This window comes from Neodiprion fabricii, chromosome 6 (genome assembly GCF_021155785.1).
Source record: "Neodiprion fabricii isolate iyNeoFabr1 chromosome 6, iyNeoFabr1.1, whole genome shotgun sequence".
NCBI classification, from domain to species: Eukaryota; Metazoa; Arthropoda; class Insecta; order Hymenoptera; family Diprionidae; genus Neodiprion; species Neodiprion fabricii.
The window spans coordinates 3,011,223-3,037,002 of NC_060244.1; the positions used below are offsets into that span (position 1 = coordinate 3,011,223).

General features: G+C 40.0%; 4 protein-coding genes across 4 annotated transcripts in view; 2 read left to right on the plus strand and 2 right to left on the minus strand.

Moving 5' to 3' along the window:
• Nucleotides 1-104: 104 nt before the first annotated feature.
• Nucleotides 105-4,425, minus strand: LOC124184759 (zinc finger protein GLI4-like). The gene is made up of 6 exons (XM_046574824.1): nucleotides 4,203-4,425; nucleotides 3,924-4,034; nucleotides 3,586-3,686; nucleotides 2,335-3,375; nucleotides 1,842-1,967; nucleotides 105-1,754 (listed from the first exon to the last, which is right to left on the minus strand). The coding sequence occupies exons 2-6, from the start codon at nucleotides 4,020-4,022 to the stop codon at nucleotides 1,475-1,477; spliced, it is 1,647 nt and encodes a 548-aa protein (XP_046430780.1). The 5' UTR covers nucleotides 4,023-4,034; nucleotides 4,203-4,425; the 3' UTR covers nucleotides 105-1,474.
• A 908-nt stretch (nucleotides 4,426-5,333) lies between these two features.
• On the plus strand, nucleotides 5,334-16,502 carry LOC124185217 (neurotactin). Its single transcript, XM_046575751.1, has 6 exons — nucleotides 5,334-5,558; nucleotides 7,258-7,490; nucleotides 9,985-10,209; nucleotides 10,913-11,138; nucleotides 11,235-11,730; nucleotides 11,842-16,502. The coding sequence occupies exons 2-6, from the start codon at nucleotides 7,266-7,268 to the stop codon at nucleotides 12,902-12,904; spliced, it is 2,235 nt and encodes a 744-aa protein (XP_046431707.1). The 5' UTR covers nucleotides 5,334-5,558; nucleotides 7,258-7,265; the 3' UTR covers nucleotides 12,905-16,502.
• On the minus strand, nucleotides 16,218-23,926 carry LOC124185222 (60S ribosomal protein L27a). Its single transcript, XM_046575765.1, has 7 exons — nucleotides 23,921-23,926; nucleotides 17,859-17,868; nucleotides 17,544-17,607; nucleotides 17,260-17,357; nucleotides 16,913-17,065; nucleotides 16,524-16,660; nucleotides 16,218-16,298 (listed from the first exon to the last, which is right to left on the minus strand). Exons 2-6 carry the CDS (start codon nucleotides 17,859-17,861, stop codon nucleotides 16,532-16,534), a joined length of 447 nt encoding a protein of 148 aa, XP_046431721.1. The 5' UTR covers nucleotides 17,862-17,868; nucleotides 23,921-23,926; the 3' UTR covers nucleotides 16,218-16,298; nucleotides 16,524-16,531.
• Nucleotides 18,526-25,780, plus strand: part of LOC124185219 (ets DNA-binding protein pokkuri) — a 96,667-nt gene continuing 89,412 nt past the window's right edge. Inside the window, exon 1 of the mRNA XM_046575758.1 lies at nucleotides 18,526-18,666. The gene's annotated coding sequence lies outside the window, so the exon portion shown is untranslated. The remainder of the gene's footprint in view (nucleotides 18,667-25,780) is intronic.

The following is a 25,780-nucleotide window of genomic DNA, read 5'->3' on the forward strand; positions in this document are numbered from 1 at the left end:
AAATTCCAATGTCACAGGAAGAGCAAAGTGGACTGTAAACACAATGATAGTGTCAAAGATAACATTACCACGTGACAAAGAATATTAATGTGTTTACCATACGCTATTATTGCACCTTTATTTTTGAACATACACGCGTACCGATAAAAATGTCATACAATACATACTCTTAAAGTTAACAATAATGTTTTCATACAATATGAATAGTAAATCGACGTTACATTTTCGTAACGGTTCGATGAAATCTGGGTAAAATCAGTACTTTTGTCACGATAACGAGTTACAAATTTTTAAATACAGGTTACAAGAATTTTTAAATACGACAAATTGCTGATATTTAATCACTTTTGAAAGTTAAGCTGTACTCTCTTGAAAATATTCTGTTAAAAGTAGACAAAAGCATATAAACGCATACAAATGTATAGCGTTTCGATCTGCTTCAGATTATGTCCACATAGTTTTGTAAATTTTTTCTATACGCTTCCACCTGACACTGCTGTAATTTTTTTTAATAGGATCGAAGATACAGTTGATTTTAAAGAAACGCTACTCACAAAAGTATTAGCTGCATAAATATGCTTATTAGGTACTTGATGTACAACTCTTATCTTGTCTTATATTTAACCATTCATCCATGTAAAAGAAATCCACTATACTACATGATAGTGTCGAGTTACAAGCCTACAGTATATTTAATATTAATTGATGCAGGTTTGCGCCAATGATGTCACGTTGAGAACGTGTCGCAGGAACCATCTTGACCATTATTCCTAATGACGAAAAGTTATGAAATTAAGAGGTCAGCCTCAACAATGTCAATGTTGATAGTCACAGTCAATTGTTGCCTGCGGGAGTTTGTGCCGGTTTCAATTAAGAATACAGTTACCACACCCGAAAGTGAAGTTAGGATGGCACCATAACTTTACAAAAAAAAAAAAAAGAAAGCAAATCGAATGGGATACGTACTGAAAAAAAAAAAAAAAACTATAAAAATTCCTTATTTTATAAGACCCTAAGACCCTCAACCTGTTGTCAATAGTCAAAGATCTTTACACACCACAGTATAATACTTTGAACATTAACCAGCTTTTAGAGTATACTACAATAATTCATTTACATGCATACCTGTAGATCGTATTTGTTATTATCATTTATAGAATCTCCAATAGAGCATCAGTTCATTTATTTAGTGCCAACACATATGTCTATGTATCTGTCCTGACCATTCAAAAATTAGACAAAATAGTCAATCATATGATCCTGATGTAACATTTCATAGCCAAATTTGTTCAATCCTTTATACTATTTTGCCTTTGTGGGATATGTCCAATTGAAATTAGATGTATTTGGAGGAAAATTAGATTTATTTGCTATGCGTTGGATCCGTTGCTGTATTCAGGAGACTTTGAATTAATAGTAAGGTGTCAAATAATTAAGTCTATCCATCGTATTGTATTCTCTAATTTCTAAAGAATCAGCCGTGAGATTCTTTTTTAACAGTCTGTACTGGCGATTGATCCTCATCGCTTTCAGGATAGTCACTCGAATTAATCCTAATGTTGGCCTTAATGTCAGTCTTAAAGTTTAATTGTTGGAGAGTAACTTCATCATGGAACATTTGATTGGTGAATTGAAAGTTACTTCCACTTCCAGTCTTAGTGTTTGGATTGAAATTGCTGCCGTGAATCTCATTGAAATGTTTGTAGAGGGCCAAGGTTGTATTGAATTCCAATTCACACCCGAGAACCTTGCACCTGCCGAGTCAACACGAAATCAATGGGGGGATTCTAATCGAAATACTGTAAAAGTCTTGTGTAAAGTGCATCATTTAAGAACCTTACCGAAATATTTCAAGGCTCTTGGAAGTCGGAACCACGGGGGGCTTAGCATTAGCGTGATTATCCTGGTAATGTTTCCATAGAGCAGTGACATTGGTCACTTCAGCACCACATCCAGGCATTTTGCACCTAAAGTATCGTAATACAATCAATACGTATATAATTATTTTTAGCATTCAAAACTGAAGTATAGAACATGCAGGTGATTGTATAACATACACCAAGCATTGACAAGACAATCGCCTACAGAGACCTTGCATGAAACTAGCGTCAGCATCTATAATAGGCATACCTTGATCAACTGAAAGTTGATGAACCCTGTGATAGGATGGGTGTATCTTTCTTATCGAACGGTCAGAGCAGGTAAAGTTCATTAGCCAATCATGGATAAATGCTTTCCTATCAGTTGAGGTACTATTTACTGCAAGGCATTGCCATTTGTCTACATGCATGGTCTCTATAGATACATTAGTAATGCTCATTGCCAGAAACTTACAAGAAGAAGCTAACGGTGGAGGCTCTTCCAGACCGGGGTTTTAGTGGCTTGGTAGGTTTCACGTTGGTGGTACTAATGGCTAACTTGTGACTGTCTTGATGGTGTCGATAATGTGAAATATATTTGTACATCTTTCCGCAACCAGATATCTCACATTTATAAGATTCCTGTTTATTTCGTGACATTCTTTGCTTCTTTGGCATATACTCTTCGTCCTCTGAGCAATTACTATTTGTTTCGGTAATACTTTCTTCTATTGTTTGTGAGTCGCACTCAAACCCACTTCGAAAAACTTTCTCCAAATTACCCAAGTCTATTCTGTGGCATTGAGAATATGGCTGCACCGAAGATATATCACTCTTTGAGTTTTTTGTGATTGTTACTTCTTTGCTGACGAATACAACATTTTTACCCAAAGAATTTCCCGCATCTGACACATCGTCTGCATTTGAGGTGAGGGTATCGTATTTGGTCAAGAAATTTTCCTTAGCTATAGAGAGTTCTTCGGTCTTGAAAAACTTGGAATCATCCTGGAAACTTGATTCAGTTCTACACGAAAATTCCCCTAATTTTAATGGAAAATCTAATTTTTTGACAGGAGACTTGTATTCGTTTAAACTTGAAGTATATTTGAGATTTTCATCGCACTCCAACGACCCACTCTCTTCACGATTTTCTGCAGCATTTGTTGATACACTAATATTTTCTAGAGTGAATTCAAAGGTTGGTTGACCATCAACATTTTGTAGGTCACCCTTCACACTTTTGTTGCAAGCCTCTTCTTCATTCTTGGAAACTTCATCATCTACCATACCTTCCGGTCCCTCGAGACATATAATTTCGGGTTCGGTTGGTAATGTTGGCAGTTGCCTATGACAGGAATCAATATGCTCTTCCAAATTGTTGCTAGTCGCATGAAGGGAATTGCAGCTGGTATAAGGGCAAGCAAAGACATGTGTTTCATTGTTGTGCCATTCCTGGTAATGACGCCACATACTTCCAGGATCGGATAATTCCTCTCCACATCCTGGTTCGCGACAACTAAATGAGCAGATTGAAAACAGTTATCAGCCTCTTTTAACAACCATCCAACAAGTGATTTCACTCTTGAATGAAACTTCACTTAAAAAAAATAAATAAATAAATGATAACCGTACGATGCATGATTAGTTTTCACAAATTTCTATTGCCATCCCATGAAATTGTGACAATTGAGAGTGAGCAGATGCTAGATCAAGGTGTTACACTCACATGAATTTTATCTTCAAAGCTTCTAAAGCCTCGTGAGTTCGATATTCATCCCGATTGGTAAATACTTTTCCGCAACCATTTTGCTTGCACGTGTAAACATCCTGTAAATATTGATTTCAACGAGATAGGTCAAAATTTAAACACAATTTATTTATCACATTAATCTTAAAAAGAAAGCTATTAATGAATTTCTGTAGAAGAGAAGATGATGCTACAACGAGCATGCTACCCGTTTCAAAAGGGAGGTGAAAGCATTGTATTTTTCTATTCAAATATCAGCAGCCAAGCAAATTGTTTTTATTTAGAGGTCAATGAACCCTGGTGTGAACTTTGCATACCTTTTTCGGTGCTATATTTTCTATTGTTTGATTCCTTGAGACAAACCGGATAACACTGACTTCTGTTGGTCTGTCACAGGTCTCCGTACCTTGCCCCATCGTATTCAACGCCTTGATAAAGAATCATAATACATAGGTAGATAACAAACATAACATAACCTAGTATGATACAAGAGACATGGACGGAATGTCGATAGAATATACGTTGTGAAATAACGCGAGCTTAGGACTTTCGGGTATTCGCAATCATTATAATTGCAATATCAGACCAGCACTTACCGATCGGTTTTAAAATTCTTTACTCCGAGCAATTATTTCTTGAATTTCCTTTAACATGATTGTCAATAAAAACAATTTACTCGCGCCGTCGGCAGCACCCACGTACAAATTAGGAAGAAGTTAGAAGACCTGTCTTCGATGTTGTACAAGACTGGGATACGATTTGGTTCCAACATGCTGCTGCCGAAACCACTACCCACAGCGCTCATGTCTAGTAGAAGATCCCTATTTAAGGGCAGAGTGTCCTCTCTGATGCGGTCTTTGTGAACCTGGGCGAGTTTTCTATCTTAATTCTTACTCTAGCGAGGAAGACAGCTATGGTCTCGTAAATTGCACAATTCTAATATTGGCCACATGAATCACGATATCTAAGGGGTGCCGGTTTTTTTGAACAAGTGGCATCCCAAAGTATTGCCATACATAACCTTATTTCGAGGCTTTTCATGTACGAGTAGGCATCAAGTCCGTGGTAGGCATAGTGAAAACACTTTTTTTCAATTATCTATCTTCGTCTCAAATTGTCTATCCGTTCTAGTAACAGGCCATATCCTATTGAAGGATGATAGTCAAAAGAACAATGGGTACGAAGGTAAATACACTTACATCAACTTTATTATAACAACAAGATGTATTTGAACTTGGCGCCGAATTGATCAACGACTGCACACAGGCAGCTGCGTTACCAGTTTCTCCCACTCTTCTACCAGTCAAACGAAAGCTACGATCACCAAACCTAACGCCATCTAGCTCTAGCCAAAGTCCGCTATTCAATAGTCTGACACGCAGTTCCCCCATAAGGCTGGCTCTCTTTGTGCATTCATGCGCGCGCTCGCGTGTATATGTGTGCGTTGTGATTTGACCGTGTGTCGAATGTATCCTGGCGCAGCTGCATTTGAATCGATTCACGTACGCAGTGTGTTTCGTTTTGTGCTGTATTATCCTTGCTGTTGTACGTGCAAAGTATTCAACCGTCAAGTGATCAGCGCTAACGATTTAAATCACGGACAGTTTCACTCAGTGCGTAACAATAATTATACCATTGTGTCGATTCCTGCTTTCTTAATTCCTTTTATACCGCATTCTTCCAATTTAGGATAGTGTACTGTGTTTATCGTCACGACGCTATATCAGACGCGCCGAGTGCATCACCCTCGATGAGAGCGTCCTGCGAGAAACTTGACAAGTAAATAAATAGTGACTGACCACGATTTTCGTGGTAACCATCTAATTTATTTTTTTTCGACAATCGCGATATTTCAGTTAGTGTGATATTTAGGGCACTTTGACCAGTGCCTGAATTTCAGACAGCGCGTCACCGATCCGTCAACTCCCTATTTTCAACTGGACGTTACAAAGGTGAGAACTTGTAATTATTTATCCGGTGCTCAACTGCACTCTTATTTTTCCACCGCTTGCCGCTTTGTTTGCCCAGATATTTATTGTTTGTAATTCATTTCCTGTAGATTATGAATTTGCTTCGTCATATTTCGTATGCATACTTCCAATAGTTATAATAGTTCGCAGAAGAAAACAGTCCAATTGCAATTTATACTTTTGTCCGTATGAGTAAGGATCGTGACTGGAGGATGAGAAATTCAGGGATAATTATTGCAAATTTAGCGGTTATTCGAATACTTGTGCGTGAAATAAATACGATAATAAACCGTGCTATCTTGGACAGCAAAAATTATTCAGCCAACTTCTAGGACTCTGTTACCAATACAGTATCTCAGGCTGTTTATTGAATAATACGCATAGGTCATACATATATTTCTTGACGCTAAAAGCGGGGGTATTTCTTTGTTTAAAGTGTGCGAAAACGGGGATACGAATCTGACCGAGCAACGTTTTAAATCGTATCTTGAACAAACGTATTGCGTCCCTGACTCAGTCATTGCAAATAATGTTTATTGCGAATAATGATGAATAAAATCACGTCGCAACAAAACATGGATGACTGAAATGACCGACTTGTTGAACATTCACCGCTTCTACGATTTCGGTATTTACTTCACTTCCGACAGTGAGTTTGGAAAATGCGCGCAGTCATTCGCGACGAGGAGGGAGCTGTGCTTCCGTAAATGAATGAAGGAAAGAAAAAAAAAAACCAATCTCAAAAATTTAACAAAAAAAGAAACAGAGTTCCTCACTTTCTCAGAATTTTTCTTTCCAATTTTGGTAGGTATTAAAAACAAAAAAATTTTGTAAAAAAAATTCTAGAAACGTAATATCGTGTTGCGAATGTAAGCGTCCTGTGCTGCTAGGACCCATGGTGTAAGGGACCCTGTCTTTGGACGTGCATAACACGCCTGAACGGATCGATCTCTGCGAGCTGCTCATGGAATCATTGTGTGCGTGAGCATAATACGCGTGAATGTGTTGTGCGTGCACGTGTAACGTCTATCGTTCACAAAGGGTGCACCGCACATCTGGAAAGGACGCGTGCAGGGGATAGCTGGAGTACGAAGTCGGCGATGAAAAGCTTCCGCGCCTCAATCGCCTTGCCTGTGCATAGAGCAATGGTGCATGTATAGTATACTGTGTGAATACCTGTATACCAGCGGAAAATTCCTGCGTTTCAGAAAACTACAACGGTTGATTTTGAGCCTCAGGGACACTTGTAGATATACATGGAACATCCTTCGTCGCTGACGGTGATTCGTAGGAACTTTTGTATAACAGTATGTGCTATTAAACTTGCACATTTTCTGGTAATTTAAACCGTTATTGTCACGATAACAATTATTTAATATAAGTTTTTAATAACTGTAAGAAATAAGGTTTTTCTCAATGTAGCCTGTGCGAAATCCGGGAAACGTGCGAGATAATTATTTCAGAATATCTCGTGCTCTTTGGAGAGGAAATTGAGTATTCTTATCTATAAAATTCTGAAATAGCAGCCGGATTATTTTGACCGTATAACTTTGTCGCGCTATAATTTTCGACTGAACAGTACCGAAATTTGACGCGAGTCCAGGTTGGCTGAGCGTTTATACGGAATGTCCCATATCGAACATATAGTACGTAATTCGATTTCGTTGATGTGTCGCCGCAGAATCAAAGATGAGCCAACCCGGAGACGTCAAGACGACGGAAAAGAGCACGGACAAAAAAGAGATCGCTCACGAAGAGGAGGAAAGAGAGAAGATGCTGAACGCGGAGAACACGAGGCAAGACACCCCCGAGACGCAAGAGAACGCCGAGGAGCAACGGCCGAGGAAAAAGATACCAATCGGGGGAATAAAAATGCCGGGATTTTGCCGGACCAAGAGCAAGGAGCCCTGTAAGGTATCGTAAACTGTCGTTTCTACATATTAGGGGCGTACATTGAAGTGTCTCACATCCGCCTTCTGCCTGGTACAACCGTGTACACTTGGAATGACCAAAAATAATCGATTGAAAGATAAAAAAATTTTAACGTTCAAAAACTGTACGAAATAAGAATGTTGAAAAAAAATACCTAGTATATAGTTCGTTCCAAGAAATCTAAAAGAAAGGTTCAAAAGCAATAAAAAGGGGCGAGGATTGGCCGTCGTACGATTTGGTAGGTATATGGAAATCCCCATAAATGGGATCGACTCTGCTTGTGAATACAAATACGCGGCCACGTCAAAAAAACGCCCGAATGCATGCGTTAAATTCGATCGAGCGTGGTATAATATTGCATCCCCCCTAACTCCCCCGCAAAGAGAATAATTCCAACAACCGTTGACCGACGTGTTTCCTGTATCGCGCCAGGTGCACGAGGGCACTCTACTTTTTTTTCGGGCGTGGATATTATAGTGTACGTTTCGCCTCGCAAGATGTTATACAGAGTGAGGACGAACAGGTTTAGTTAGATATAGGAATTTCAAGGTGGTAGTAAAAATATATCTAAATGAAAATTCAAATTTTTGAACGATCAATGTCCAGGTATTATTTCAAAGACAGACTATGCAGTCCAATTGCCTGTGAGATATTACCAGCTTCTCTTCGGTTTCATTTCAGGACACCCTGTATATACCCAGAAACGAAAGGGCTTGTAGGCAGGTATACACCTACCATGTACTAGTCGGTTCGTTTTACCCTGGTCAGTGTCAACCGTATAACGCCATGTGCACTGCAGGTATACTGGCTGCTGCCATGTGCTGCATGGTTTCGTTACGGCCCGTGCAGCATCGGCTTGCAGCCGCCAGAAACCTAGAGCTGCATCAGCAATACATTAATAAATTCATAAAATACGAATAGGAATTTTTATATTTTTCATTTTCTTAACAAACTTTGGAGCATTTTTGTATTCAGTCCTATTATTAGTCAAAAGTGTTGCGTGTAAAGAGTGGCATATATGCGAATGGACAAAATAATAGTAATGCAACGAAATTTTTCAGCGATTTGAAATATATTGGTTGGAATACTTAGAAATATATGCGCAAAATGAACCAGTCCTCATCATTCTCTGCACGTCATATTTACAGACGAGACTTTTTCAACGGTTTTTGTCATCGTTCTGCAAGAGAATGTTTACCTTTCTTTAGTATTTTCGATTGTCTAGTAGTAGTAAAATGCGGCTATACCGAATAAGAACAACTTTTGTATAGCAAGTAGTGGAAATTGGCGAAAAATCTGTATCCGGCATTGAGGGACCAGTAATGCAAGCTTAAATGATAAAGTGGGTGTCAGTTCGAAAGTAAATTAAATTTTGTAACACATTTTCCGAATGAATACCTATCAGCAAACATTTCAGATTAAAAACAAAACAGCAGAACCGCATCATTTATTCAAAATAAGTTTATAGGCGCATGTGAAACTTAGAAAGTACATAAATTTCTACTGGTTCAAGCATCAATATTGACTGTCGACGATGCATGCACGCATACTGCCGCTAGTGGCACATTAAATTCTCTGCACCGCACGTACGGAACCATTCCAAGGAATCGGTTGTATAGTTTTGAGTTCAGCAAATAATAGCAGTGTCTGTTACTGGGTGCCATCCGGCGTTACAGAACTCTCCCATATGTAACCGGCATCGTTAGATCCCTAATTTCAAGAGTCTCGGAGAGGTTCCAGACCCTAGCTAAACTTGGACTTTTTTTTTATCTTCACTTATCTTTGAATACGTGTACCAGAACCAGAACCCCGAAGAACAGAAGGGCAAAGAGGACAATCGCACTCTGCGAGTGCGCCAGACGCAGTGCACTGCATCCTTCGAGGAGTTTCGTTGGATTTTTTTTCTCCGGGCTTCGCACCTGTAATTCGCATTTTTGCATACATTGGAGATATCACTTCGCCTTTGTCTACTAACAAGGCTTACTGCAGCGTACAATGTAATTCTTACGTGTAATCACATAGTTATGTGATCTGATAGGTAGACACGCGCGACGATGTGGAATGCGTTCGCTTCACTTGAATTCAAACAGTGATAATATTATTAGCATTATAATTAGTTAATAATTTATAGTTTCAGTTATATTACCACGAGTAAAAGTATCCAAATCCAAGGCCTTGTCGTTCTCCGTCTTGGAGTTGTATATGACCCTTCTGGAACATCTTTCACGGACGATTACACTCTCGATTTCATTTACAACGTAGCGCTGGTACCGGATTCTACCCTCTTCCATATCTATACATTGTAGGTGTAAGATAATTATAGGATAAAGTGATGCAGTATAAATTATTTCCGTCTCCAATAACGGGATCCGCAAATTCGTAGAACGGCATAAAGACCTTTGGTAAACGCGCAAACTTTTGTTGGTTAGATTGGAAATGGACAGCAGAAAATAAAAATAAAATATTCCTGTCATAGGACGACGAGAGCAAACCCACGGAATCGGTGAACCTGGAAATTCCGAAAAAGAGTACAGACTCGCAGCCGCCAACCTCTGAGAAACCCACGACTCCGGCCAAAGAGGCTAAGAATGCCAAGGATGCCAAGGATGTTAAAGAGGGAAAGGAGAAGGAGGGACGTCGTGGTATACTCGACGCCATACGGCTTCCGCTGGTGTCTGTGTTTCCGCGGAAGAAAAACAATGTGAATACATATTATTCGTATTGATTTGAAACTTTTACCGATTACATTTCCATTCACTAACTGTAAATTCAGGATTTATGCGTTTACAGCCACAATCGGATTAGCGCCGTATCTCGCAATAATGTTACTGGTCTATCCTGTTCATAAATTCGTAGGACTTAACGTCGGGTAATAACCATCTCGTTCAACCACCCGTTATTGAACTATCGCGTTAAAAATTCACCGTACGTTCTAGCAACTACAATATATTGTAATTGTAAACTACACCGATAGTTCGATGGGGCGTCCTTTCACCGCTTCAGGTCAGTGTCTACTCGGTTGAGGCCTTAAAGAACACGCTATGCTTGGAGTACCTAATCCACCCTCATAGTTTGAAGGGCGTTGCTACGCTGTAATATCACGTATACATGCGTTACGTGGGAGTGTTTCATTATTATTATTGTTGTTATTTTTATTTGTACCACACTATGACCCCACCTGCCGGTGACGTGAACTCAAACCCAGTTAGTCAGTCTCCAGTTTCCAGGGCTTCGCGACCGTTTGCAACCGTTTCTGATACCATCAGCAACACAACTTGACACAACACAACTGTACCTAAATATTATATTATTAGCGCAACTGTATACTCTTTCTGATGTACAGACTTGTAGAAGTGTTATTTCATGTACTTTTACGTAATAATATGGGTTTTCACGATCTATAGGAAGGGTGCGACGCAGAACGTGGAAGCACCGGAGTTGCTGGCTTGGCAAGTGTCGAGACACTCGACGAGGGGGTTGCTGTTGGTGAAAAAACAGCCACGAGCAACGACGACGGCATGGAGACGGTACGCCTTGACAAAGATGGTACCGAGCCAGCGGCACCATCGCCGAAACAACACGTTATTCTAGCTTTCTTATCGATGGCGAGAAGGAACTTGTTTGTGACAGGTTCGTTGGAATTAAGGCAGTAACGTTTGATGCGTTGTATTTAATTTGTACGTTTAGTTAAACAACCAACCAATTCCATGAAACTTCTACCAACAGTTGGCACGCTGCTTATTCTTCTCTTGATGATAATAATCTTGGGTATCGCCTGCGCTGGTCCACGTTATGAGCCCACTGCTCTACTGCGTGATTCGCGATTCATTTCGGCTGTTACGTCCTGCGGTCCCGTCGAAGGTGTCCTGGAAGACGGTGCATACGCTTTCCGGGGAATACCGTATGCCATACCACCCGTTGACACTCGTAGATGGTTGCCAGCAGAAAATCTTGAGCGAATCGAAAATTGTTGGACGGGTACTTACGCGGCCCATAACGCCTCGGAGAAGTGCTGGCAGTATGATGCCTCAGGTCGCGCCGACGGCGTCGAGGATTGCCTATATTTGGACGTGTTCACTCCGGACGTGCGGTATCATTCTCCGTTACCTGTCGTCGTGATGATCGGTGCTGAAACTCTCAGTGGCACTTCACCGGGTGTGATGCAAGCCTCGGCTAAACTTGCCAGAGACCGGGACATAGTTTTCGTTCGACCCAACTTCAGGTGGGTTACAAATTTTGGTCGATCGTTTCTTATTATTAGTCTACCCCAGAATATTTTTGATTAAAACCGTTTTATACCGGATACACGTTTAACGTCATGAAATTGTTTCAGACTGGGAATTTTCGGATTCCTCGCGGCCGAGCCGTTGACGCGATCAACCCACCCACCGACATCTGGAAATTACGGTCTCTCTGATGTGGTTGCGGCTTTGAACTGGGTAAAACTGAACATCGAGCATTTCGGGGGTAACAAGTCATCGGTGACGTTGTGGGGTCACCGGGCTGGGGGAACCCTAGTGACGACGCTTGTCGGTTCACCGCGGACCAAGGGTCTCTTTGCTCGCGCCTGGGTGTCAAGCGGTAGTGCGATATTCCCAGGCAAGCCGCTATCCGAAGCTGAACAAGTAAATGACCAATTTATCAAGTCGGTGAGATGTACGGACGCAGCCTGCCTCAGACAGAAGAGCGCCGAGGAGCTTATGAATGCTGTACCCACGACCTGGTACCTTACCGACACGAAACTTCCTGAGCCACGAGAAACCACGATGGAGCGTAGGCACGAGTGGCTCGTCCTGGACAACGTGATCCTGCGTGAGCACGTTGGCCAGGCATGGGCGGGAACGACTCTCCCAGTTAGTCTCGTTATGGGTACAACCGCTCAGGCTGGCACCCCGGCGCAGTTCCTGGCTCCTAACGCAACCCTGAACGCGAGTGAAGCGGAGAAGATGGTTCGTGAGTCGCTCCTAGGTACTATGGGTCTCGCTGACGAAGCGCTACGTCGGTATAATCCGACTCTTGAGGGCATTGCAACGATGATCTCAGACATACGAGTGGTTTGTCCTCTTCTGACGGTCGCTCTGCAACAGTCGACCATCCCATTTTACGTTGTTACTCAGCCTCGCGGTGTTGCGGGACTTGCCGACGTCGACAGTGACGCGGCCGCGATTCTGGGTACCTACGCAGCTAGAACATCCGAAGAGAAGAGACACGTCACGGCGATGCAGCAGTTTTTCAATCACTATGTATGGCACGGGGAGGTCGCCCAGGCCACTTCCAATCTCAAATCAAGCAAAACTTTCGTTGTCGGTCAAGATGTCCTCCCAGTACAGAGTTATCAAAATTGTGATTTTTGGATAAGCAAAGACATTGTCCCGAGATACGCGAGGGCCGATTAAATAGGTCTATAATCCACAGATACTCACTGAAATCTTTTGGATAAATTTACCCGTAACATAGATACGTTAGTTTACATTTCCTTGCTATTGATGATTGCAAGGCTGATTGATTTCACTTATTATTAAGTAAGGGTTACCCTGCAAATGTACCTATAAGAAGTAAGAGCCGTAGAAGCTTGCCAAATTTGTTGACATTTGTTGTAACAACGATATAACATACCTATACATACCATAATCCAACAAAAAAAATTGGAACAAATTAAATATGCAAGTATACCGTGATGAAATACATATTTTTACTATTCTGAAACATAATTAAGAACAGGAAGATCGCGTCTGATTTTACAGATGCGGAAAATGTATTTTATTACGGCTTCCTCCCATATATAATTTTTTTCGATTTATTTTTAAAAAAACCTAGTCTCAAAGTGAATAACTTTTACAATTTTTAATATTTTTGGTTCATAATGGGTGTGTACGTCAGTGTACAACATTCTGAAAATTAAAGTGTCAGATTATTGATACCCAATTTTTCATCAAAGTAGAAAGTCAACGAGCCCCAAGTTACTTTTTCTTTTTTTTTTTTGGGTTATTTGGTTGGGCAAATAATATTTATAGTTCCGAGTAAATTTGGCAAGCTTCTATGGCCATTACTTTTTACAGGTACATTTGAAGAGTAAGCCCCTTTCATAAAGTGTTTCTGTACCAGTGGACAGTGTGACACTTGTTAGCAATAGTTCATGAACAAAATTACCTGTGTGGGTAAACTAATCGAATTTGCGAATGAACAAGGTGAGTTAAATCACTTGGTATATAATCCTACTTGCGCTTTATTTATATGGTAATTAATTTAATAACCTCGTGCAGTATAAAATTATCTACCTAAGCAGGGGTAATTTGACATATCCAAGGAGCGCAATGGGGCGTTCTGCTAACTACATGCATAAAATTGCTAAATACTCAGAGATTATTTCTCTTTTCTATTATCATTATCGTTATTTATTGAAAAAAAACGCGTTTTCTTAATTTCCTTTTCACTTGGTGTAAGTAAACCCTGTCAGTGAGGGACGATATTGTCATAAAATTGGCGCGTGTACTATAACTCACGAGTCATGCAATGTCGCGGTAAGACCATGAGTAATAAGTGTCAATGTGTAAATGTCAATGAAATTGTAATATATTATGTCATTAGGGTGAAGACAGCGTAACTTAGGGCGACAGTATAAGTGACAATGACATTGGTTATTATATTATTGTGAGGATTAAGGGTAGGTAGGCAGGTACCAGAGTGGGACAACCGTGGGTTGTTGTTGATTGTCCATTTCAAATAAATGTATCAACTGCTTTACCGACACACATGCAGCCGGCTTTATATTCAAAGGGCGGTTCGGTAAGTGCGTTGCAGCTATAGTTTGATTTACATAAATTTGGTGCGACCAAACATCAAGTATGAACGAGCATTCAGAGATAATGCCCTCTAGAGTTTGTATGTAGGTTCGGTCAGGTCAGAATGGTAGTACATATCTGTGTGAAGAATTGTACAAGCGCTCGAAAGTAGGATGACTGAGAGAATAGTCTGATGATGAGGTTTGAACCGAGGTTGGTCTATTACCATTTCCGATGAAGATAATTATATATTACCGTATGGTATAACCTTATGGTCAACTTGTTCAAATATTAAGTATCTGCTAGTGTACAGATGGCCTATTTAGTTTTGGGTTCTTGGGTAATTTGAAAATTTTTTTGAAAAATACCATGCTGAAACTATTAAACTTGACTTTTGATGAACTTAAAATACGCAGCAATCCTCATCTTCTCGGTATGACTTCACTTTTTGTGATGTCAGGTCCGACTTTACTAAATAGACAAACTGTACTTGGTGCACAGTTTTTGAAAAGTAGCTTTTTTACTTAAATTGTTGATCCGAATTTTTTATATACGCATGGGAAGGCATTTGTATTTTCAGCGGTATATCGTAGTCTACTTCAAACTTCAAGTGGCTAGAAATAAATAACCTTACAATATAAAATACTCAACCATGGATGAGAAGTACCCGTAAGTTGCATAGTCTTATTTTAAGGTGTATCAATTTTGACGTACAAGTTTTACATGACTGATATGGTGGCGTGAGGTTTAATGGTCATCTCTCTTAAATTTTTCTCAACCTTGTATATTAATAGTCTTTGTGTCAGACAATTTTTCCAACAATGGGCAATTCATTAAATTGTTGCCAATATAAAATGTGTGCATAGTTGTTCTCGTTCAAAAACGCATTACTCTGTCGTTAATCACGCCAAATGATGAAATTTTTTTTTGCCCATTTTCAATAAATTCAATCACAAACGAAGAAACAAAGTAGATGATACTAAAAACAGACGATTGTTTGAAAATATTTAAAACATGGCTCCAGGTGCTCAAAAATTTTCAATACTGGTGACATGTATTTCAAAGTAAACGAAATAATGTTCATGAGGTGACTGACGAATGACAAGTAGCATGAGGTCTCTTCAAATTGACTCAATAATTGCCAAATTTTGTAGTTTTTCTACATGTGTGGGCCAATTAAGATATACATGTGTGTATATATATAAGCACTAAATTAGCAGTAGTATATACACACACATACATACGCAGAGACACACACACCCGTTTTAGTATATATATATGAAACAGAGTTTTTATGAAACTCGAAGACTTGCTAATTTTTAACGCGTTTTGAGTCCATTTTATAAGTTTTTTTTTTACTATATATAAGTACGTATTGATTTTACACAAAAGTATACATCATCGTTCTATCTGTAGCAATCTTGCATTGCACTGCAATGTGAAGTACTCTAGATGTATTTTTCAATAAATTAGGTCCATGAACAATAACTTCAAATAAATGAAATGTGATATACTGATATTTCAAATGCAACTTTATACATGTAACATAATGTTCAAACTATCCAAACACATTTCTTTTCGAAAATGCTTTTGATCACGCAAGTTGGAAATTGTTCCATCGTAAATGAATAGCTCTGAAGCTGATATTATTGACTGATATTGCGTTTTTCAAATTAACATATAACGATGGTAAAACATGTATTGTATACATGTCGCACGCCAACTTTATAACGATAGATTTAAATTATTACATAGGTATATATTTCAGTACTGTATCTGATGTACCAATAATAAACAGTGAGACTTCAAAACCCAAATTGTAAATTGAATTCGTTAATAAATTCGATAGTAATGTGGGCGAAAAAATCTGTTCAAAAGATTAATTGTTAAATTACGTTTAGTTCGAGGAATGAAAAGTGCAACAAAATTCAAGATTTTTCTTTTATTATGAATAGTACACAGATGGTGATCGTATGTGCAAGGTTTGAGTATCCCTTTAGCTGTTAATCTGTAAAATGAACACAAAGAGTACGACTAATTAGTTTGAGTTAAGTGTCCCCTGGTAAAAGCACTTCATTTGCGCAATCAGAAAGGAACGATCAGCATTTGAAGAGTTGTAAGCACTTCTCAGTCCGCCCGTTCACATAATCATCATTTAATGTGAGAAGTTTTCATGTCGAGAATATCTGACAATTTGCTTACAATTTGTTAAGATGTTTGAAAAAACAGTTACCTAAATAATTACGCGCTGAGAACACACGCACCGCCGACAGCTTTGATCTTGTCTTCGGCTTGTTTGCTGAAGAATTTAGCCTTGACAATGACAGGCTGCTTGGGCAGGCGTCCTTTACCCAAAAGTTTGTAATACCCCTGAAAAACACAAGAGTAACGTAGAGAATGGGCAATTAAAACTACAGTAATTAAATAGAGGCTGTGCATCATTTTCAAAAAAAATAATTGTTCAGTAATGAACATTCCACATGGAAAGTGTTGTACGCACTTTTAAGTCCGCCCGTTCACATAATCATCACGACTTGTTTGTTAAACTGAGGTAAAAGTTGAAAGATACATTTTTGGCTCGAGGTAATAAGAAAAGATGCTCAAGTCAAGTGATAAACTTACAGCTTTGACAAGATCGATGACCGGAGCTTTTCCATCACTCGAATTCTTATACTTCAATCTTGTTTGTTCGGAAACAAGGGTCCACAATTTGTCCAAATTTAGGGTCGGACACCACTTGGTGTTTCGTCGTAAGTGGTAGTTCCTCATACCAAGCTGAAAAAACAGGCATTGTTTGGTTCAAAAAGTTGCAACGTGTTCACTCAAAAATTCAAATCTTATACAAGAACATCAGAACTGCGAGTGCATTCACAACGTATCAGTTCGCCGGTGAAAGGTACTTAGATTCATCATAGTTGGCATATGCTGGTAATGACTGATACGACTGTGCCAGTGAAGTTTATGCTTACCTTTCCAAAGTATCCTGGATGGTACTTGTCGAAGTTGATACGATGGTGATGCATACCACCAGCGTTACCACGACCACCAGGATGTTTCCTGTGCTTACCTGTGAGCAAAATATTTATTATATGAGATATATTATATTAAAATTCAATTTGTACAACCACCAAAAATTAGAGTCAGAATGACCGTATGATGAGTGATTCTCAACGTGTTTACGATCAGATGGTAGGGTTGAATTGAAGATAAAACTGATTCAGTTACTGGATTAGCGACGCGTTAATGGACTTACCGATACGGCCATGGCCGTGGCTTACGTGTCCACGAAGCTTCCTTGTCTTCTTCTTGTGAGTGGACTGTGAACAGAAGAAATAATGTTGTTACTTCCACACTGGTTATACTTGTATTGTTAGACTCGGGTGAAATATCCACGTGATACATTGTCTGATTATAAGCAGAAAAGCCGACGCGTTACACATATAACCGCAAGAAATTGTTTGCGATAAAACGAAATACGCTTTGCAGGTATTCTCGAGCAATTACACGAACGGATGTACAGCGATAACGATGGATTAACTACAAATTCTCGCTTCGACGTGACACTCACCATCTTGAATCTGGCGTGAAGAAGGTGAACCGCGAAGAACAGCAAATTCAGGCGGTTGCGTGTTCCCAAACGCCACACGACGGAAATATGTGCCGCGTCTAGCGTCAGTCAGTTGAACTATGGAATGCTATGGAATCGCGCGTTGAGTGCATAGCGAAGAATATTCTCGTTAGTATATTTTAATCTACGAAATGCATTCGAGTATAACAGTATTTGTTTTGCTGATCACGTTATACATTCCTATTCAAGGTAATGAACCATTTTTTACACAGGTAGACCGATAAATATAGAGTTTATCGTAGAACAAAATATTTACTTCAATAGTTCTGGTAGAAAATTGATATTAATTCAAAAAACATTCAATTGTTTTTTCATCAACAATGAAAATAATCGAATCCAATCAGACTGTTTAGCTGTAAGTGTCATGTTGTGAAATGTAACGTAAATTCAATTTACTTCTCTCATCGTCGAACGAATTATCAACGAACAAACAATTTCTATTAAAATGTAATGAATTTGGTTGACATGAGCGACGAAAATTAGTTCGAAAAACCTATTTCGTGCTAGAGGGCGCTACCAAATAAGGGACACATCTTTTTTGTTTAGGCTTCAAACAGCTAACTTCCGACCGTACCGACTGCCGAGCCGGGGAAACAAAATGGCCGCGATATCACTCGTGAGAATGTGCGGATAGTGTTTGCAAGTTTTTTCGTGTGTTGTAAAGAACAATACATAAATGTGGTGTGATTACTGCAACGCTGACGCTGATCAAGGGTTAAAGTGCTCAAGAGGATGTAATTCTTCACGAGTAAGTAACACACAAGCCCAATTCGGAAGTCGAAATTTGTAGATACCGACTGCCTCTGTCATTCATCAACGTCTTATTGCGTGATTCGGTCATACTTGTTAAATGAATGCTTCGATTGTTTTCGTTTTGTTGTATCGATTTAAGTCTACTACAATATTACAATACTCGCAATGTCGTGGTCTATTTGTATCAAACTGTCCGTGGATCGCTTATTATCGCCTACTACCTCCGATGGTATATCTCTGAGCAATGTTAACCTGTCGCCACTTCGGATGGTTCATATTCTCGGCGGAGCTGTAAAAATCACCAGCGTGCGGTCATTCGTAGATGGCGCAAGGCTGTAGAGCTAAATTAAAAAATTTCTTTACGATCGTTTTCCTCAGTCGTCGTTTTACCTACGTGTAGCGATTGGCGCGGTGCAAGATGAGCTAACTTCACATTCCTGTAGCGGCGGGTTCGAACAGGTTCGGAATAATTGCGTCATACGTTAAAAAATTGCAAAACAGTTGTGAATTCGTAGGACATTTGGGTAGAATTTGAAACTAACGTTCCGAAAGAAAATGTTTTTTCGGTCGAGTAGCAATCATGATTGATTTCTATTTACTTTGATTAAATTTTGCATAGTTTCGAGTGGGCTCGAAAGAACATAACGATAGGTAAAACACAATCAATAACAGAATTTGATATTAATTTTACACAATGAGTTCTCTATTCGTGGATTCGCCGACCTCGTAATAAGACTTTTTAAATTCTATCGGCAATCAGTTTCAAAGTACGAATGATACTTATGTCGGGAAAGTTGATAACTTTGTCAGTAATAGCTTATTAAAACTTATGTACCCATCGATATTATTTACTTGGCATTTTTGTATTTTGGGTGGGTGTTTCAATGTCACTGGCACATGTTCAGTTTTCATAAAAATACGTCGTTGCTTTTACTACATAATTCAACTTCATTATCCGATGGTGAAAAAAGTTTTGTCCACGTCATTCTTTTTTTACAAACGAAGAAAATTATACCCTGTAGGACCCTTAACGATCCGGTGTTCTCGAGATATGGAATTTACAAGGTTGGGGCGTTTTGTCACCCCTCCATTACCGGAATAGGTAGAAAAAAAAAAAATAAAAAAAAAAATAATAATAAAGTTACCGTTTGAGGGTTAAAAACGGCACGTTATGCGAAGATATTTGGGAGCGGAGGCCAGATATTCTTTGTTAGTTCTGAAGACTCTTGAGCCGACTCTAAATGTTTATGGTATAGAGGAACGTACGCTTGAATAAGACACGCAACCACTGTTACTGCCTACGGATTACCGCTTACGGTTTCAGCATTCCCTCAATATGTGGCCCGCGTCGGTTTCCTCTTCGATTCTCTTGTGGAAAGAAGAAAGAGGAGAGTATAGCGGAAGCCAGAATTTTTCAAAACCTCTCGATTAAACTTTGAACTGTCTCCTCCAGTAATTACCGGATCGATTTCAGCGATGATAATTCAACCCTGGCTATAATATTTTTGTCTGCACGCACCGGTGCGTTGGTACATGCATCCTGCACTAGGTACACACTGCACTAGGTACACACATGCGTGCGTAAAATGCGTTCGGTCACGTCCCTGACCCTTCCTCAGCTTCCTATACGCAACTTATACTTAGATCTGTGCGATGGCCGACACGTCGCTCGCCTTGTTCTTCCGAGTGCGAAGAGGGAGCACCGCTGCTCGTCGTCGAAGAGTCCAACGACCTTGTACCCTTGTCCAAGTCTTTCTAAACGTCGTCAGGGTGGGGCGCGGCTCTTTGTCATTCCTCGTAAAGTCGTACGCCCGGTGGGGAGCAGTTTGAGATCTGCTCACGTGAGAAGCCTGCGTCGTTCGTCAACCCGGGGCTGCAGGTTGCGGGGGAGGGCAGAGAAGAGAAGACAGGGTGGTCAGACACGTGGCAAACACGGAGAACTTGGAAACGTCAGGGGATTTTCAATTTGGATATGGAAAAAACTGGAATTAACTGGGTTTTTTTTTCATCACGGGAATTAGAAATGAGTTTTTAAGGTATAACAAGTTTACCCTTTCTCGTCGAGAAAACAAATTGGCTTGGATTGATTTTTTTGTTGAATTCGATTTTAACCGAATATAGTGTTAATAAGCTGAACGATTTAGGTTTGTTAGTAAATTACTAAAACTGGGAAAATGCGTTAGGGAAAACTATGATGAAATATTTTTCCAAAAATTTTTGGTCAACTTGTAAAAGTTCAATCTAGTGATTTGCAGTTGTTTAATCGGCCGCAGATTTCTCAGAGTCGCAATTAATCGTTATCCTCGTGCATTGAAACCGGGGTACCGACTGGTCGGTATCTACGGCAACTAAAAAAAAAAAAAAATTCCAATGATCCTTAGTTTTAAAATGGCAATTGGCTTTAGTAATCGAGAAATTCAAAATTTGTGATTTTGATAAACAAAAGCATCAACAATTGGGTATTAACGTGTGAATAACTGGTACACTTGCCTCAAAGAACGAAATTTCATCGGGCTCGCTTAACGGCGGTTTCTGTACAACGCGTGGGCTTCGTCCGTCCCGTTCTCGGGTCAAGCACTTCCGCGACGAAGAGCGTCGTCGGTTGGTTGTGGGAATCGACGGTGAACGCTGAGCACGGAGTTCCTTGACGATGATCGCTCTCGGTAGGTGCAGCGTACTTATTACGGCTTGCCGCACGTTGCATTCCTGCGAAGGCCAGCAATGGCCAGCATAACGCCTGGGTGGGTGCGTTGCTCGCGTACACACGTAGTACATACGACGTATAAAAAAAAATGTCAAGTAATACGCGACGACGCGTAACGCACGCGTGGTGCATGAGACGTATCGTTGCAGCATTGCTACGAATTGGTTATTCCTACGTCGCGCCTCCCTCCTCCCCCTGCCCGTCCATCAACCACTCCCAAAATACAACGCCCTTCTTCGGTATTATCACATCTTCGCTACGTAACGCATGCACGTATTCACATATGCATTCACATACATACCTGTGCCAGCGCCCGATTCTGATTCTCACTAGAGCGGAAGCGCATACCTAGACGTTCCTTCGTAAGGCAATAACGGACCCGCGGGCTTATGAATTCGTAAAACAGTTCGTTCGATCCTCGTTCCTCGCCTATACGAGTATGGGTATGTAACTTACGCACAAAAAGGCTAATAGCCGTGAATATTACTGGGCATCTACCCTCCCCCCAGTGATCTGCAACGGTCAAGAAACCGCACAGTATGTGAACACGGTGTAGTTCAATAGGTGTAATTATCGATATTCCTGGGCGAGAACGAAAAAGTGGATCAAAAATCAGTTACCGGCTAAGGCGGGGATATAACTCGAGATTTGAGCTACGCAATAATTTTTTCAGTTGATTTAATTCAAATTAAATCATATAATTCAACTTAATTTTTTTTCTTATTGGAAATTGATTTTTTTAATTCTTTTTTTTTTTCAATTAATTCATTTCAACTTTTTTTTTTTTTCATCTAATTCTTGATAATTCACCAATAATTTAAGCGAGTTAAAAGAAATCTCAGATCATTTCATTGGGTTTCCCATTAGTTCAAATTAATTTTCTTTAATTCGACTTAATTTTTTTGATCTCACGTTTAATTTTTTTTTTCCTCAGCAAACAGATAATTCTGGTACAAATCCAAGCTAATTTAAATCAAATTGACTTAATTTTCTGCAATTCATTTATTTCTTACTTAATTATCATTATTTCAGTTAATTTGTAATATCCCGCTCAATTCTCGTTAATATAGTTATTTTGCATTGACTGAGATAATTTTCGTTAATTCAGCTGAATTATAATTAACTCACAAACCTATCGACACATCAATTCAGCGAGTTATTTCCCCCTCGTTACCGGTATCACGTAGGGCACCCTTTGCACCAGTATGCCCGGCTCATATTTCACAAGCCATTGAGCTGAGGCCTCAAGTATGTAGGTATTTTTTTTTAAGGAAAAAAAAAAAAATAAAATAAATAAATAAAAATAAATAAAAAAAAATTACCAATCCATAAGAAAATAAAAATCAAGTTGACGCTTGGCTTTCGTTAACAGTTCAACTTGCCACAAACGTGTTACTGCCCAATTCTATCCCCATTCGAGTGCTAAGGATTTTGTGTTCATCCCTCTTCCGTATTTCGCTTTGCTTTCGAGGTATCGAGCTTGTGGTGATTAAAAAAATAAAATCACCCTCTGCATTATAATGCGTAGGTGCCGACCTAAACCCGTATCGTAACGACGCTTCGCCGGCAGGTAGGCAACCGAAGCTGCACCCGTGGTGCCTGAATTGCGTGTAAAACGTAACTTCGATTGCCTATCTGCCGGCGAAGCGTCGTTCGCATCGTTAACCCTAAAGTATAGATAGATACGTACCCTACCTACCTACCTACCTATACGATCAATAACCGACAACGAACGAAAGGCGAGAATCTAACATCAGATATGCGAGAAAGGACGGGATCGCCTCTTACCCTCTTCGAACCGCGGTATTTCACTTATATTACATGTATATGCACGTACGAAACAGCTCCGAGGTAGCCGTAGTGCATGTGGAGACTCGCGGTGCGCGAGAGTACGTAACAGGAAATAATGTGGCATGAATATTAACGAGTCGCCTCGGGCGCGACCCGGTCGCTCAGAGTTGCGCGAGTGCAACGTAGTGCCTGTCTTAGCTTCGTAATATGCATATTTTGCCTATAGTCGCATAAGGCGAACGGGAGATAAAGCGATTCCTGCGACCAGATTCGCATGTCGCGAAGTGTGCGTCAGATACGAGGTTGAAGTTGGTAACGTTATCCTAACTTCTTTCTTTAGAGAAAATCGCTATGATTTTTTTACTTAATTTCAATTCCTCAGCACGAATCGTTGCGGTAACGTTACTAACTTCAAGATGATCGACGGATGTTGATCTACACAGAGGATGGTTGGTTATATAACGTAGCCGAAAACACGTCCAGGACGATCGAATCTGATCGTGTACATTCTATACTCGGGTGATATTGCGATTTCCTTTCGGGCAACTTGTCCTACGGCTGGTTTATATTGGTCGTGATAACCTGACCTTGGAAGTAGAGAATCTAACTGCAGAATTTCGAATAAAAATCGACAACGTTGTAGTTGACAAAGATGCCACACCCTGGGTGGGACGGTCGAGCTCGGTAGATGTCGGTGTCCCTTCAATCGCAAGTCCAAGCACGACGTACTTCGACCGGTGCTCGCGTATAATACTTGGAAGAGCAAGACGACGACCCAGCCCATTTTTCTTTATTCGCGTATCCACATCCGTGTCCGCATATTGCGTACGATATGTTGGATTCGAGGCGTTTGGAGGTAATTTCAATGAGATCTCTCACGATTAGGTATATAATAGATTTTTATTGTATTGTAATAACAAATTTTTTACCGAAAAAGAAGGAAAGAGCGGTTGAATTAAAATCATGAGCATGTAATACGTAGTAACTTAAGTCTGGAACGACTCACATACGTCTAACTGTACTGGCTAACTCTGTGTCGTGGCTTACGCATTGGATATAGTTCAAGTTTCAACACAATATCTCCTGTCTTCACCTTGGAATATGGGTGTAAGTAGACATCATCGACTCATGGGAACGTTATTATTCCGAGATGTTACGTATATTTCACGCAATATGTGTACGTCTTACACGAAGGGTTCCAATAGGCAATAATTCTTTTATTTCAGCCCTTCCATCTTAGTACGTAAGTATACTCTCATCTACATACCTTAGAGATATCTGAGGCTCTTCGTGGATACGAGACGCGTAGCACAAATATGCAGCTTTTGGAAGTATAAATTTTCCAAGGACGTTTCGCGTGGCCAAAGATTGATTATGCTGTTCTTCCGATTACAAAAAGAAATACACCACCGTTCCAAATAATGTGGAATATACCTTGCTTGAAAATATAATTAATGCCGAGGTTGAAGTCGATAACTTTATCGTTTAACGAAACATTGAGGAAAAAATCACAATTTTCTTAATTTTGCAATGATTTTGAACGAACCAAGATTTGGAAATATGAGTATATGTTGTTTTTTTGTTTAGTTACGGTTTACTAAATTTCAGACTATTCGAATACGGCAAATAACGGTTTTTCCTCAGCATGAATCGTTGCGATAATATTACTAACTTCAATATGACGAATCCGTAGACTGTACACTGTAAAAAATGGCGGTATTAAAATCGACCAATAGTGGGCGGTGTGAACTACTATAAAACAATTTTTGCGGTCAATTCTGAACTTCTGACCGTCAAATAGTGTCAGATTGACACCAAAACGTCTCCTAACGAAGTCCACGCGACAATCTTTTCTTCTTTCCTAAAGTGCAGCCGAATATTAGGCACCAGAGATGCATCGGGCAGGGAAATGTGCAGATATTACGTTCGTTCTTCTTCCTGGTTATGAAAGTGGCCGCGGCAGTCGAAGGAAGGGAATCAGCCCGCATGACATCGCGTTGCATCGTGCCGTCTCTTGGAGTCTCGATGATGGTAGAGGTGGGCCGCGATCTTGCAAACAATGGGGCTTGAAGTACGCACCGCACGCACCGTGTTGCTTCTCGATGATAAGCCGGTCACGCCGTCACGTACCCGAAGCCTACAACTGCCTTACAACACATTAAACTCCCATTGAATACTAATTTTCGAAACGAATCGCCTTCGCCCAGAAGCGCACCCGGACGAATATCGTTGCATGCGTCGCCGCAGATTTTTCACTCTAGGATCGAGGTACACCGACCCGCGACGTCTGCCGTCGAACTACGGCTAACTCGCATCGCGTTTAGAATTTTAAAATTACCCGCTCGAGCTGACCTCTTTCTTTGTAATAGGTACTTGTAATAGAACTTGTACTCGGTCTTGTACCTTATTGGATCACGTACGCATACGATTAATTACACTCGCTGTACACTTTCAGCAATATAAACAGAGCTATGGATATACATAGTATATATGTATGTATGTACGTGTAATCTGTGATCCGTTAAGAAGAATCTGCGAAATCATTTGTTTCGAAACGTGAGAATTTTTTTCACTGTGTAAATAAATTAAAAAAAAAAAAAATAGAATTTCCAGA

Excerpts from the sequence above, each read along its gene's own strand:
- LOC124184759 (XM_046574824.1), bottom strand. The coding sequence starts at position 4,022 with ATGGGGCAAGGTACGGAGACCTGTGACAGACCAACAGAAGTCAGTGTT. Across the intron at positions 3,376-3,585 it reads GCTTTGAAGATAAAATTCAT|TTGTCGCGAACCAGGATGTG; the intron begins GTGAGTGTAACA and ends CTGCTCATTTAG. Across the intron at positions 1,755-1,841 it reads AAGAGCCTTGAAATATTTCG|GTGCAAGGTTCTCGGGTGTG; the intron begins GTAAGGTTCTTA and ends TTGACTCGGCAG.
- LOC124185217 (XM_046575751.1), top strand. The coding sequence starts at position 7,266 with ATGAGCCAACCCGGAGACGTCAAGACGACGGAAAAGAGCACGGACAAA. Across the intron at positions 11,139-11,234 it reads AAGGAACTTGTTTGTGACAG|TTGGCACGCTGCTTATTCTT; the intron begins GTTCGTTGGAAT and ends TTCTACCAACAG. Across the intron at positions 11,731-11,841 it reads TTCGTTCGACCCAACTTCAG|ACTGGGAATTTTCGGATTCC; the intron begins GTGGGTTACAAA and ends AAATTGTTTCAG.
- LOC124185222 (XM_046575765.1), bottom strand. Across the intron at positions 17,358-17,543 it reads CCACGGCCATGGCCGTATCG|GTAAGCACAGGAAACATCCT; the intron begins GTAAGTCCATTA and ends TTTTGCTCACAG. Across the intron at positions 17,066-17,259 it reads ATCCAGGATACTTTGGAAAG|CTTGGTATGAGGAACTACCA; the intron begins GTAAGCATAAAC and ends CTGTTTTTTCAG.